General features: G+C 40.7%; 1 protein-coding gene across 1 annotated transcript; it reads right to left on the bottom strand.

Annotated features, from left to right (window-relative positions):
- Positions 1–335: 335 nt before the first annotated feature.
- Positions 336–14,394, bottom strand: LOC124863719. Its single transcript, XM_047358169.1, has 2 exons — positions 14,016–14,394; positions 336–5,344 (listed from the first exon to the last, which is right to left on the bottom strand). The coding sequence occupies exon 2, from the start codon at positions 4,929–4,931 to the stop codon at positions 3,123–3,125; it is 1,809 nt and encodes a 602-aa protein (XP_047214125.1). The 5' UTR covers positions 4,932–5,344; positions 14,016–14,394; the 3' UTR covers positions 336–3,122.
- Positions 14,395–14,465: the final 71 nt, after the last annotated feature.

The following is a 14,465-nucleotide window of genomic DNA, read 5'->3' as shown; positions in this document are numbered from 1 at the left end:
GAAATTCCATCGTTTTGCACAGCGATAAGAAACCTTGGCATTCTGCCAAGGCCCACAGTTTTCCTGTTTTCTCAGTAATAGTGATTCAATTCTTCGTGCAAATCTGTGAGTAATGCATAATCTGCTAATTCTGGTCAAATGTTAATAGCTCACCATCACTATTGATAAGATGACCAACCAGGTTGCCTGTATATTTGATGCCTACAGATTCTGGTTGTTGTATTGACAGTCAGTGGTTCCTGACAGCCAAATGCTTAAATAATTACTACTTCAACTAACAGGTTCAACTACTTTAAGGCAAACAAACACCCAAAAAATGACTCAGAAACAGGAAATTCATTGATATGTCAACAGGGCAACATTAGTTTTTTATTTTTCTTGAAATGCTCCCATCTTTCAACGATGAACATTAGTGTCTTTACATGGTAATGACCAGCCAGACCAACCACCACCCATCTCAAAACACCACAACAATGTAGCCTTGTTTTGTCCATGCCATTCCATAAAAACCATCAGGAAAAGCACAAACATTACTGTTTAATACACACTGAAAAAGTGGGGGACAAAGAGGAATGAGGCAAATACATGTCATCACAGTCAGTAGGAGCAAAGACACGGCATAGAGGATAACCAAACGTCACCTGGACTAAAAAGAGAATACAAAACCAATGAAACAAACATTACAGTGTTTGTGAAATTTTACATTTATACACAAGCACCAAAAAGCCAAACATGGTACACAGACATTTAAACTAGAATCCAGTGAAGGCAATTTGTCACAATCCAGTTGAAGAACTACCATGAGAAAGGGGATTTACAACCCCCTAAAATGCATTATGGAGGCAGTCGGGAAACAAGGGAGAGCTCTCTCTACTTTTAATTAAAGATTAAAATTAGACATTTAGTCCGGTTTTATGGTAAGCCGAGTTTGGCTTTAGAATTGAGTTACTCAGCTACAACCTTATTTTTGTTCAATGTGTGTCATGGGCCTTGATGGTCATATCTGGTCACACTACAGAGCCATATTCCATGACATAAAAAGTAAACAGAAGATATTCAGGGCTTAAGTTAAGTCTCACTGCACTGCAGTGTTTTTACATGAATGTGTCTAATCTCTTCTTGCTTCTGCTCCTTTGCCAGCATGAAACGTTCTACTTTTAGGTTGTGATATGTATCTCAAACAGACTGTACACATTCTACGTCTATGTTTCTGTGTTTTGTTTTTTTTACAGTGAATGGTATGTTGAAGGGCAGGGAAATAAATACATTGGGCCAGTGAATGGTAACAAGATACAGTTGATAAAACTCTAAGAAACTAAAGGCTTACAGCCTGCAGCAGGTGATTTCCACCAAATACTTAAAGGCTGGTTAAAGGTTTATTAATCCTAACATTTTATTGAGACCATCGCCTCAGGGAGAAACCTTTCCCCTTTCAGTGCTGCTGGCTCTCCAAAGTGGACAGCCATTTCTGCGTAAACAAGTAATTTACTAATAATTAATGCCAAAGCTTGAAAATCAGAAGAAAGCTGTTTAATCTGAGTGTGTCCTGTAGCAACTATAAACAGCATGGCTGTGCAGTAGGGTGTAATGATACAGCTCATTAGACGAGCGGTACATCCATGTCTTGAGACAAGACGGTCCACAATATTAGGTTAACAAGAACTTGGCTAGACATGATTTTAGATAATTTAAGGAAAAAACTGAGATTCCCCCATTTGTGAGTAACAATTTCACAAATTACATCGGCTTTTTAAATTTATGAGTCTGTAATCAATATAGAATAAATTGGACCAGGTTTGAATTAACCACACATTCAGTGTCTCTCTTTTAGGGTTTTCAAAATAAAATAAATGTGAAATAAATCTTCAAATGTGTTTTAAATACTTGCTAGTTGATGTGGGAATATCCAGTTCAACTATGATCAGGGCCTTGATAGGAAGCACCACAGCAGAGGCTACATTTAGCCTCATTGGTGGTTATATTCAATTTAGAGTCGTCTAATTTCAGTTTAAGGCCTTCATTAGCCTTAATTGCCATAACTAGAAGTTTGCAGTCCAAACCTATTACAAAAACTGTTGAACAATTCTTTGGGTTACGGTCAACAGGTAGAAGCACAAGCAGATACCAATGTTGTCGCTGGATTGCTAAGAACTTTTTCGTATCTAGCATGTCACTGTAATTGTTTTCTTTTTTATGCTCAACATCTAGTATAGTCTCAAACATGAGGACTCTCAAAGTGAAAGTACACACCTTTATGTGTGAGGCTCCTAGTAATAGATTACAACCTTCACCAGAGAAAGCTATGTGATGTCAGCAAATGGATAGTGCTATTGCAAGATCTCGTGCCACAAAATCTTGTAACACCCCTTCTGTATTGTTGTGATTTGTCAGAGGATGGTCACTTTCAGATTTATCACTTCTGCTGCATTTTTATTGGATGTGTATTCATTTTATTTTCTAAAATAGATGCTTAAAATAGATAAGTATATTCATTTATATCACATTTATGTACAAAACATGTGCTTCAAAAATAACTGTAATGTGATTTCTTCTAAAATAAAGCAAATGATTAAGAGGGAGGGGTGTGGGGCTGGCAGAGAAAAGGTCTGGGACGAGGTATGAAAACTAACAGTTGTAGTGTTGGTGCTTCTTTGGTCGAGTGGATATCCCAGGTATACATTTGCATTTGATTGTAATTAAGGCAGAGACCCATACATGTGTATGTTTATCTACAGCTGGATATGCATCAAATTTGTTGTAAGTAGATTTTTTTTTCTTTTACATTCCTTTTTGTATACTATCAAAAATGTGCTTTTGCCGGAGTATTCTGCTGGATACTGTTGAATGAGAAAACAGGGAGTTCCATTTCTTCTCATCCCATAAACAAACATGCTTCAGTAAGTATGGAGAGGATGTAAGAAGTGACAAATGTGTACAACATATACAAATATGATACACAGCCCTACAATATGTAATTTTTTCTTGAATCTGGTGGTTGGGGGATAGGAAAGCCCAGAATCATGTCCCGGGGGATTCAGAAGGGCATTTCATAGTAGGGCAAAGGCATGATGGCAGAGTAGTCTTAGAGAACTTGCATTCTTACGTTCTAAAGCAATTGCCTCCTAATCTCGCCTCTTGTTCCGTCGCCCACTACTTTCCTTTTTGGCACTCTCCTTCTTTGTCCCCTCTCTTGTTGCTACCAGTTTGCAAGCACCACTTGGGTTTTCTCGCTTAATGTTCTGCAATGGTGAAAGGGAAAGGTATGGGTGCTGAGGGAGGGGAGGTGGGGTAGCAGAGGGAGGAGTGGTTGGGGACTCCTGTCCAGAGCAGTTGCCACCACTGCTTCCGGTGCTCATGGCCCGGTGTTTGAGTCTGAGTTTGTGGGGCAGTGCTGTTCCCCTAACCTCCCCTTGGGGATCCGAACCCTGCATCTGGGAGCAGCCTGGGTACTGGGGAAGAGGGGAACCAGATTGGAGGATCCCAGAAAGATGTTGGTTGTGGATGCTGCTCATGTCTGAGCAGGACAAAGATAGGGATTCATCATCATCTGTTGACGCCTCTTTATCAGAGCTGCAGGGTTCGCCATCGCTTAATGACGTTAATTGACTTTGAAGATAACTGTCAGCTCTGGGTCCACCTTCGTAGCTAAGCACTGGTGGCTCCTCATCTTGTGCACTGAGGTAGGAATGAGGAGGTTGTTGAAGATGGTGGTACAACTGAGTCTGGCTGATTTCAACCTGTTCACTGAGGAGATCTGAGGGTGAATAACCTTGTTGCTCCTCTAGCTGCTGCTGGGTAATTTGGCAGACTCTGTACACATCTCTCTCTTTAGCCTCATTAAAGCTGTCTGACAACTCATATTGAGGGGAGTCCAATGTCTTTCTCTCCAGCTGCTTTGTTACCTCAGCCAGAGTCTCTGTGGAGGTCTCTGTGATAGTATGTTGCAGTTGGCTGCTGTTGTGCTTTAAGGCTACCTGCAGATCAACATCCTGGGGTTTGGTGACAATGTCTACTGGGTAGGAGACACTGCTGGCACCATACAGGATGACACTTCTTTGGGCAGCAGGTGGGTGAGGGATAGTCTGGCTGACGGTTTTGATAGAAGCAACTGTCTCCTGATTGGGTTGTGATTGCTGCTGAAGGAGATGGGGGTGGTGATATGCAGTTTCTATTTCCTGATGCTGTTTAATCTGGTGGTGTGTAGACACAGAAACCGGACCCCTGTGAATGTTGAACATAATCTGGGTTGTGGTGCCACTTGTAATGTCCATCTCCAATCTGTCGCCCTCCTGTTTGATATCAAATGGTATCGGCTCAGGGCTGTCCCTTGAGGAGCCATCGGACATGTCGGAGAGGGAGCCCCGTGGAGAGTACTTCACCAGCTGCCTGTGGCCTTCACTGCGTCCTGACTGCTCTGTTTCTGAGGAATCAGAGTTTATCATCACCTGGGAACCACTTGAGTAAGCACTGGAGTAGTACTGGGTAGAAGAGGAAGACGAAGAAGAGCCTCCATTTCCTGCATCATTGCTCACACCAATCTGTTGGCTCTTTTCGATGTATGACGCTGTGCTTATGAGACCAAAGCGCAACTTTAGCTGGAGTAGCTCAGTCTTGAGCCTCACGTTCTCATCATTCAGTGCAATAACACGATTTTCCAAAACCATGTCATTCAGACGGCGCTTCTCCCGAGAGCGCTTGGCAGCCTCATTATTCTTGCGCCTTTTCTCCCAGTAGGAAGCGTCCTTTTTCTCATCAGAAATAAATTGGCGCTTCCTTCTACAGGTAACACTGGGCTTGGGTTTTATAAGACGCCCCAAGCGAGCTGGTGTCCCTTGAAGAGTCTCTTCATAATCATTGAAGGTCTCATTGCTGTTGAGATCGTTTCCTGAGGGTTTATTCAATGTTTTCAGAGTTGGGCTTAGATTTTCCATTCTTGCAACTCGAAGCCACTTTGACACAATGAGGCTGTACTGAAAACACCTTTCCTCCTCAAGTAGGCAGCCTGTTTATTGTTTTGGGACTCAAGTGTTCAAATAACTTAAAAAGATGAAGAGCAAGTGAAGTTTAACATTGGCAACCCTCATTTATCCACTTTCAGGGTTCTCTTTTCAGTGCCCAAAAAAAAAGAGGTGGATTAGATCTCTAGTCTCCAGTCTTGGTTGTTAAAGGTTATCAGTTGAACAACACAGTTTGCTGAGCTGAAGACAAAGTGTCCTAGATCTTCACACGGGCTGCAGGATGTAGGTCGTTCTGTCTACCTCAGCATATCAGTCTCTTCGGGAGTCTTGGTCTCAGCTTCCCTCCCTCACTCTGTTCTCTCTGCAGCTGATACCAAGATGAAAGGCTGCAGACATTCAAAGAAAGAAAAAAAGAAGCATTAATCCACATGGACTGCTAACACTGTTACAAACACTTGTTTTCCTTTAATTATTGTAAGCATAAGTTTGCTTTAGCATGCATGCAGATCAAAGATAGTTGTCTAAACTATGGAGACAACATTAGATGAAGCCTTCAATGTTTTGGATTGTCTGGCATGTCTGGTCTGTAACCCCTGGCAACCACTGAATAGTTGCTTGACCTTAGCGTCTGACCTTTTAAACCTGCAATTGATGAGATCCGTCTGCAAACTGTGACCTCTGACCCATTTCCTGGCATGTTGATGTTGGCTTTTGTGATGCAATGGGGGCAAAGAGTTCATTAGAAGACGACTTGTCCTTTATCAACCCGGACTTGAAAATCTCACATTTTTACGGTAGCTGAAAGCAAAACCAGAGGATGGTTATTATATCTTGCTTATATGCTACAGCCAAATTAAGCACATACGTAGATAGATCGCACAACTCCACTAAAATTACGATCAGTTGCAGACATGCTCAGAGCATGAAAACTGGATTGTGTAAGGATTAGTTTTTTTGTTTTTCCTGATAAGTGTTCAAAAAAGACAAAGCAAAGGCTGAGACAGCATCAGATCAGTTGGTGTTTCCTGTATCTATCTCACAGCATTTTAAAGGAATAAAAAACACCCTTTAAGTTGTAACTAGTTTTCCATTGAGAACCCCCATCCACGAACACTGCTGACTCCCTCTCCTCCACTCTATTGCACTCATCCGTGAAGGAATGTGTCAGAATTCTTGGCCCAAACAAGTTAATGCCAAATCGATGTAACAGGACAAGCAGATAAGGCAGACAAAGGCATCTACTATTGCAGGTCAAGGATAAAGAAGACTCTAGAGACACTTGTGAGAGGTTTGGAGGCGTGGGGACAGCCAGGAAGTGGGGCGTTGATAAATATAGGTCAAGAGCCCCCAGAAAGAAAAGTGGCTGGAGGTGGAAGATGGCATGGAAAAACATGGAATAACCATCGACTGCAACAACAGCCAACTGAACACCTGTGTGTTTATAAAACCTTGAAAGTCTGATGAGACAGATGTTTTTTTTTTCTAAATTTTGTCTTTCATGCTTTACTAGTCTTGAGTCCTTTTATAGCAGTGCTGTTGACCTACCACTTTTTGTCTGGTTATTAAACAAAAATGCGTGAATAACATTCTCAAGATAAATTCACAAAAAATCCCCAAATTCTCAAAATGAAGTGTTCGAGGGGCACAACAATTGGTAAAGGCCTTCAGTTTTTCTAAAGGATAATCAATAATAACTAGGTGTTATATCTTGCTCAAGAGACAACACGAGATGAAGCACTCTTTGGCGTTCAGGAAAACTGGCGTCGAGCCAACGTTAGCATCGTTAGCATCTAATGGCTAACCAGTCTTTGTGTTCCCGCATTGCCTATACATTTTTGTCACTAATTGTTGACGGCCAGACAGACTATGTAAACACAACAGGGCAACTCAATAACTACTTTCTTTTTCATTTCAATATAAGAAACTACAACATAGATACAAAAAGGAGACAAACTTAAAGCACTCATATTCATATCCTGGACTCATGACGTTAGCTTACACTCTCCAGACAAACCAACACACTAACAGCAACTTGAATGCTCATTGTGAGACAGACTTCCTTTTAAGAAGAAAAATCTGGATGTTTTAATATTGCGAGACCTTGTGGCATAATATCTCTTTAAACCCCTACCACTGACTTTTTCTTGACCACTACATTTTTCATGTTTAGTGTACTAACTGAAAAGTAAAGACAAAAATGTACTAGTCTGGTATGATTTACTATAAGACTCCAATCCCCCATAGCTTCATATTGCAATCGCAAGGGACTGCTTGAATACAATATTTGGTCAGTGTTTATATGTTAAGTGATCTGCATTCATATATTTCAATATCAATATCAATATAGTTAGCCCACTGGGTGGTCTGTCACTACACTTCCTACCCTCGCTTGACAGGAATTTAAGGGTCCGAAATTATTAAGGTCAAATAAAGGTTCGGAGATGTTGTGATGAAGTAAAAACAAAGCAAATAGTGAGGTAAAAATGTGGGTTAATTGCAACTGAGCTCATCATTGCAATGTTAAACAACAATGTTATGAGGCCATGTTTTCCTTATAATGTGTGGCTTTTTGATAAACATATTAGGATTAAATATTTGTTATGTATTCACTACTTGGATTCATCCACAAACATAAGAACAACTAACTACATCTAACCAGGCTTGTTATGTAGAAGAAGCCAGGCTAATACAAAGAAATAAGTGACATCTTTTTAACTTTCTGAGGTACCTAAATTAAGACCATTCATTAAATTGTTACCCTTAGTTATGTGTTTGCTTTTCAGGAAAAAAGGAAAACAGTTAATCAAAAAAAGATCCTTTTTTGCATTTAAATGTGTGGTTAGACTTGAGATTGTTATTTCAAATGTATTATTTCCCACATACAAGGTGGTTTTGATGCTTAGGTTTTTGATGCATGTTTTCTGTGAGTTCTGCTTTCCATACATTTATCTTCAAAACAAATGCAACATAGTTGGATCTTATTTGTATTAAGTCGTTTTCCTTGACTTAACCGTTTTACTTAATCCTCGTGAAGGTTTGACATGTGCCTTTGTGGCACGGGAGAGAAAGACGGAGGTGCAATCGGCATGTCCCACTGACCCAGAAACTGTGGACAAGCTGCACTCCGTAAACAAGAGCCTCGCTTTCTCTACTTTGTCTTTCGCTGGAATATAGGTCAGCTAGGTGGCGGAAAAAGACAACGGTCAGGTCCAAAAAAAGATAAGAGAGGCAACAAAAAAGAAGGAAGTGTGGCGAATTAGAGTATTTTTCAAATTTCTCCAAAGATGTAAGAGTGTAGAAACAAAGAAGCAAACGAATCTGATGAGGGAGAGTTAAAACAAAGAAATTATGCTGTTGCCTGGTAGGGGGAGAACCAGCAGCAGTTGCAGCACTGTCGGTATTGCATCATTACAAGGAATTTGTCGCCCATAGCAACAAAAAATGGGGAAACAGCGAGCACAGCCAATCCTATCAGACGTTTTTCTTTTTCCTTAAAGCAGCTGCTTCACATGCTCAATTTCAGATTTTATGAAAAAAGGGAGGGTCTATTGACATCACACAGTGCGTATTTTCCATATCTGTCCTCAGTAAGAGCAAACACATCAATGACCTTAAGTGTAACAAACCGTTTTATACTATCCCTTTTTACATTGCACTGCATTTAATCATGTAAATAAATGCAAATAAAATTTTTCTCTCATGACAGTACTTTTACTTAGCCTCCAAAAGCCTAACGCCACAGCAGGTTGCATGAAAAACCACCCTAAAAATTAGTTTTCCAGACCGATTATGCAAATACTGAGGCAACAAACCTGCTTTGTGCCCCACTTACTTCCCTCTGAAGCGTTCCTTTGACCTGAATTAGTCTTTCTGTTTATAATAGATACTTCATGTGTCATTGCTTGGTTTCTGTGGCATTCTGGAAATGACAACACAGAAAAAGAATCTGGAGTTAAACTCCCTCACACGACCACAGTACCCACATGGCAAGGAGTCCAAATGGGGCAATGTGCCTTGGAAACAGTGGTTCTAAAGCTCCTGCACGTGTTTCAGTGGACTGTTTCAGAGATTGAGGATAGGTCGGACTAAAAATAAAAAAGGAGGCACTTTCTCCAGACTGTGGGACCCCATACCCTACTTACAGTAGGACAAATGAAATATAGCGCACGTGTGGGCTGGAGGTCATGGGCAGGAAGTGCCAACCTTGATGTCCAAGGTTGGGTGTCTGACTTATTTTTGCAGAGGAAAGCATATCAAGGAGATGTTGAAAATAGGGAGGGGGTTGGGAGGTAATGGTCTGGGCAGCAGACCAACAAGGCGAGGCAGAGTCCTATCCATGAACATGAGCCGTATCATCTCTTTCTCAAAAGGAAAAAAAAAAGCAGGGTGACTCAGTCCATGTGTTGCACCAGTCACATGTGCTCTCCTGGCCTACTAAATGCTATAATTTGCCTTTCTGTTGACTCCAAACCACAGAACGATAACAAAGCCAGGCCCTCATCTTTCATCACTGTCAATGTGCCAGGAAACTCCAAGAAAGCCCACAGGCCAAAAAAAGTAGAACAGGATGAAAACCATGCAGCGCTCCTAACTATAACCTTTTATCCCACTGTTTTATTTAGCAACGGTAGGCAAACTCATACATTCATTAAAGGCATAGTTCAGATTTTTGTAAATGATGTTCTGTGAAGTTTTAATCAGTAACAGTTAGCTTGTCTGTCGTAGGCGTCATTTAACAGTGAATTTGTAAAAGAGTGAAAAAATCCTCAGAGCAGTGGAAAGCAAATAGCTTATCAGATGGACCTCGCATTAGCTTATTTTACCAATTTAAACCAACTAAAACTGAAAATGTTCAGTCTCGGGGGATACAAAACTACATTAGCAAATAATCTACACTTTAACAAGAGAAAATCATTAGGTTTAGCTGAATAACAGTGTTACTATACTTAAGTTATGTTGGTAAAGGCTGCAGGCTGTATTAATCAGTTTCATCGGCCTGCTCCGAGGACTTAGAGAATGGAGAAAACATTTGGAATTTGCCTACGGATGTCATTTTAGCAACTCCATTGAAGATGTTCCTGTGCTTTTCCAGGTCTCGTAGTGGTTTAAAAATTATCCCGAGGGCTTCCTGGCCAAGTACCATGAGAACTGATATAGTCAGCCACAGGATCCAAATTTAGCGTAGATGCTGTTCAGCTGAGAATGCAACAAACGTAACAGTCAAAGAAGTCACAGAAGTTTAATAACTGATGATATAGTGTTGTATCCCATGGAAAACACCTTCAGGCTAAATTAAACATTTTTACTTTTCTACTAATTCACTGTCATTTGACATCTTACTACAGGTAAGGGAGCTATTACTGTTAATGACTTCACACATCTACTTAAAAACTCCAAACTATCCCTTGTCTAGATTTCTTCAATTAGTACAAATCCAAATTAGTTGGTGTCTGAGGCTGAAACTTGAATTGAATTTAATTGAAGAGGTGCCAAGATTAAAGTGGGCCGCTGTCATTTTAAAACTTTTTATATTGGCTTGTGAAAATGCTATTTGATGAACCTTAAAATGTTCTTAATGTTTTACATTTGGTGGTTGTTTACAGTGAAGATACCTGAGACAGGAGCCGGTGTGCCACTAATGAACGTAGTGTGTGAAACACAACCTGTAAAGCATTTCCAGTCAAAGTACCGCACCAACCACTGGAACATGACCATCTTTTGAATGGCTATTTAGGACACAACAGTCCTTATCATTTTTTTAGCCCAATATGACTTTTTAGCATAATATTTCCCATCAAAACCTAGCCTGAACAAGGATGTTAAAAGGTTAGGTTAGCCCGTTTAATCTACAAATAGCCTCTTTTTACCACATTAGATAGAGACCATTTCACCTTCCAATTTTTAACCACAATTTCACATTAGGACAGAAGGGAACACTGTGTTTTCTGTGTTTGTTAGAAAAGAAATTCTCAGCTGAATATGTGTAATATAAAAGTTTAAGAGGTGTAAAAGAGCACAAATATTATAATGGATTTAGTAAATGATGTTCTCTTTATTGTTAAGCTGCTGTACTCTTTAGGTAGTTACTTAACATCATCATTTTCAGGACGTGTTTCACAAACGAAGATCATAGATGGAACGCCACCTCCTACCTTTATTTCCAGTATAAACAGTCATTGTAATACAAATATTACAAGGGTTTAAAGGTTCATAATAATAATAGTAACTATGTAAACCTCTTTTTTTCTGGCCAGTAGAAGTCTACTTTGGTCTTGGTCCCTTGGACTAGCTGTGACCTTTATCTTCCGGGAACATCTACTTTGGATTTATGTTAAATGACAACGCCAAGAGAATTATTTACTGCAGATAAGAGTTTAATTGCCTAAAACCTTTTAATATAACCTCACTGAAAATATTTTGAGCCATCCCTTTAAATCTCAGTTCTCAGTTTTGTTGTTTACTTAGTCAAGCTCAATTCAAATTACTAGATATATCTCACTGGAGCTTGCTCTTTTATACCTTATTAAAATTTAATGGAGCTACACCCAGAAATTGGATTTGTGTGTTCAGTTGTTGCTCCACTTTCCTATTTCTGCATGACTGTCGATTGTTTCTTTGTTACGGCTGGGATTTATTTTGGTGGGATTCTGATTCTGCCTTTCCAGTCAGCTGCGGTTGCGCTCCTCCTCTGCTCCCCTCCCACGGGACTGATGTGACCTACATCCACAGTTGGCACATAGACCCATTGTGCACGCCGACCAATTGGCATTAGCCAGGTCCGCAGCAAAGTGCGGTGCTGCGTGTAGCCGCGCACTATAGGTTCCCGCAGATTGCATAATCTGTCCCATTCTTTAAGCCATTTTTGTTATTTAATTTATTTATTATGCAACCCACTACTATGTTTCCTACAGCGTGGTTCACAAAGATGGGAATGCACTATAGGTAAAAGTCATGGATTGAGCTGAGGAGAGAAGGTTGTTCTGTCACTTTCACAACCACATCTGCAGTGCCTTATCTCAAATCTATCAGGTTAATATACACTGAACTATATGATCCATAACCATATGAACTTGACTTGACCCTTGCTATTCCTGAAAAACTGCAAGAGGGTTATTGCCTCTAATAATACCCAAGTGTGGCGTAATACAATAGGTCTATAAAGCCCGTGCAGAAATCAAATATCCGAGGTGTGTTCCCAACTATCAAATTATTCCTATAAACTGTCCCTACAGCCTGCAAATCATGATGCAACAGACCACAGCCTTTAAAGAGGTTGCTGTGGGTGCCAGTTCGGTGTGTGTTCAGAACCGCCTTCGGACAAGAAGGTGCAGATATAAATGCATAAGTAAATCTCACAGAGCCAGCAACACCTTGTGAACAATATGTCATCCCGCACGTCTCCTTTGTTGCATTGTCCGACAAATCGTGTCCATACATATTTAATCGGATCCTCAGACAAGCAACTGTGCTGTGAAATTCATCCACGTCTTCAGAAAAAGACAAAACAAAACAACCCCCTTAGAGATAGAGGAACCCGCACCTCTTCTGACCCCACATTTGATCCAGATGTTCTCAAACCCACGCAGGGCCTCACCCTTATTCATCCGCAGCGTGGGGGCTGTCAGCACGTGGCATCATTGAGGCCAAGTGTAAGTCGTAAACGAGAAATAAAAAAAGAAACATCCAAGCATCCAGATGTATTGAAATGGTCAAAGCTCACGCCTTACCGAGCGCCACCTGGGCGCTGAAGGGTTAATTGCAGCCGCTGTAACCTTTACAAAGAGCGGTTACACGTGACGGGGAGAAGCGTGTCCTCTGAGCTTGCCTGGCATTTCTTTCCCTCCCCGCTTGTCCACATGAGCTACCCTACTAACCTAAAACAAAGCTGGTGGATATGCAGTACAAGACGAGGCTGAGAGCCTCTGTGACAGGATGGATTCTATTTATGTGGCTAATAAATTATTCATAACAGACAGAAATAGCTATTTGTACAACTACTGCAAAGCCAAGAAAGTTCTGTACACTATTAAAACACGTTTTGGAGGGTTACAGATACAAGCCATTGAAATTATTAAATGTTTGACCACTACAAATCAAGAAACTTTATTTTGGTAACAAACTCTACAAATACATTTGATTAAATTTAACAGGCGATGCCGGTTCAGTTACCTATGTAAAGAGGCTGCTATAATAATTCAAGTTGTATTAGAAATGGATATATGACGAGAGTATAGTTAGCAAATGCACTGAGATTGTAGCTGATCATTATTTTCTGTTTTGGAACAAGGATTGTAAGTAAGAGTGCTAATGCAGAACTCTAACCTCTTAGCAAGCTGAGGTTCATACACTGTCCAATAAAAGGAATTTCTGATAATAAATTTTAGCCATTAAAATTATTCATGTTTTAATTGACCATGTGTGTTTGTAAATGTAATGTTTAACAATAGTTACATTCTAACAACATCAGCAACTTTATTTTGGTAACACGTCCTACCTAAACATTTAGATTGAAACTTATGTAAAGACAATTAGCTATTGTTTCAAACCTTTTCGCATGGGAAGACAAACCTGTTGAGCAAAACAGTCTTTACTGATTTAACAAATGTAGCTGAGTAACTACATTTTTAAAAAAATGGATGGAAATGTAACCAACTTTGAAACATACATAAGCAGTTAAACTCTCATACTGAATTCCAATGTATGCAAATTGTTCAAGCAGTTTTATTCATTAAATTCCAACAGTCTTATTTATCAGCGTACGCTACGTTCACATGGATTTGGGTGACCATATGGTCAATGAAAGCAACAGACATCACTAGTTTTGTTACAACTTAATAAAAGTGTATCTAAGTTTCGACCCTTCTGACCTCAGGCTGCAACACCCCCTCTGCTGCCTTCAATTGCAGCCCCACGGAGGCTGAGTGAGCTGGAAGCAGCCTCGCCTTGACATTGAGTCAGGCGCGCCCAAGTGGCACCCGAAGAAAACCTCACACTGGAGGGAAAGAGAGGAACCCGCACACCAGGTAGTGTGAGGTTAGATGTCCAGTGATGTCTTACCTTTAAAACGCGTAAAATCAAAGAATCCACACAGGGGCGCACACAGTTCGCTTGTCCAGCAATCCACCTTTCCCATCGGTCTCCAGTGTTCCGCGTACCTCTCAAACTCGCTCACGCTTTCAAAACAACAGCTCTCTGCTCTGTTAGCGGCGATAGATGTGAGACTACAGTGGCTTATTTTGGTGCGCTCCTCCCGTCATGATCGCTTCGATTCCTCCCACCCTCTCTTTCTTTATTTTCCTCTCTTTATTTCCTCCTTTCGCTCTCTCCTTTTCGCTGCCGAGTCTCTAATGTATGTTAGTAGGTCAGTTGTTGCATAACAGGAGGCTTTGGGTGCCTAGTCACGTTTTTTGTTTCTCTCTTGGCTCTGCCTCCCTCCCTCTCTCCTCTTTTGCCTTCAAATCCTGTTGCAGGAGAGCTGCAGGGAGCGGAGCGGGGCGGGGACGTGCC

Source organism: Girardinichthys multiradiatus, chromosome Y (genome assembly GCF_021462225.1).
Source record: "Girardinichthys multiradiatus isolate DD_20200921_A chromosome Y, DD_fGirMul_XY1, whole genome shotgun sequence".
NCBI lineage: Eukaryota > Metazoa > Chordata > Actinopteri > Cyprinodontiformes > Goodeidae > Girardinichthys > Girardinichthys multiradiatus.
Note: the sequence above shows the minus strand (reverse complement) of the source record. Positions and strands in the feature narration are given on the sequence as shown.

Coding starts and splice junctions, on each gene's coding strand:
- LOC124863719 (XM_047358169.1), bottom strand. CDS start 4,931: ATGGAAAATCTAAGCCCAACTCTGAAAACATTGAATAAACCCTCAGGA.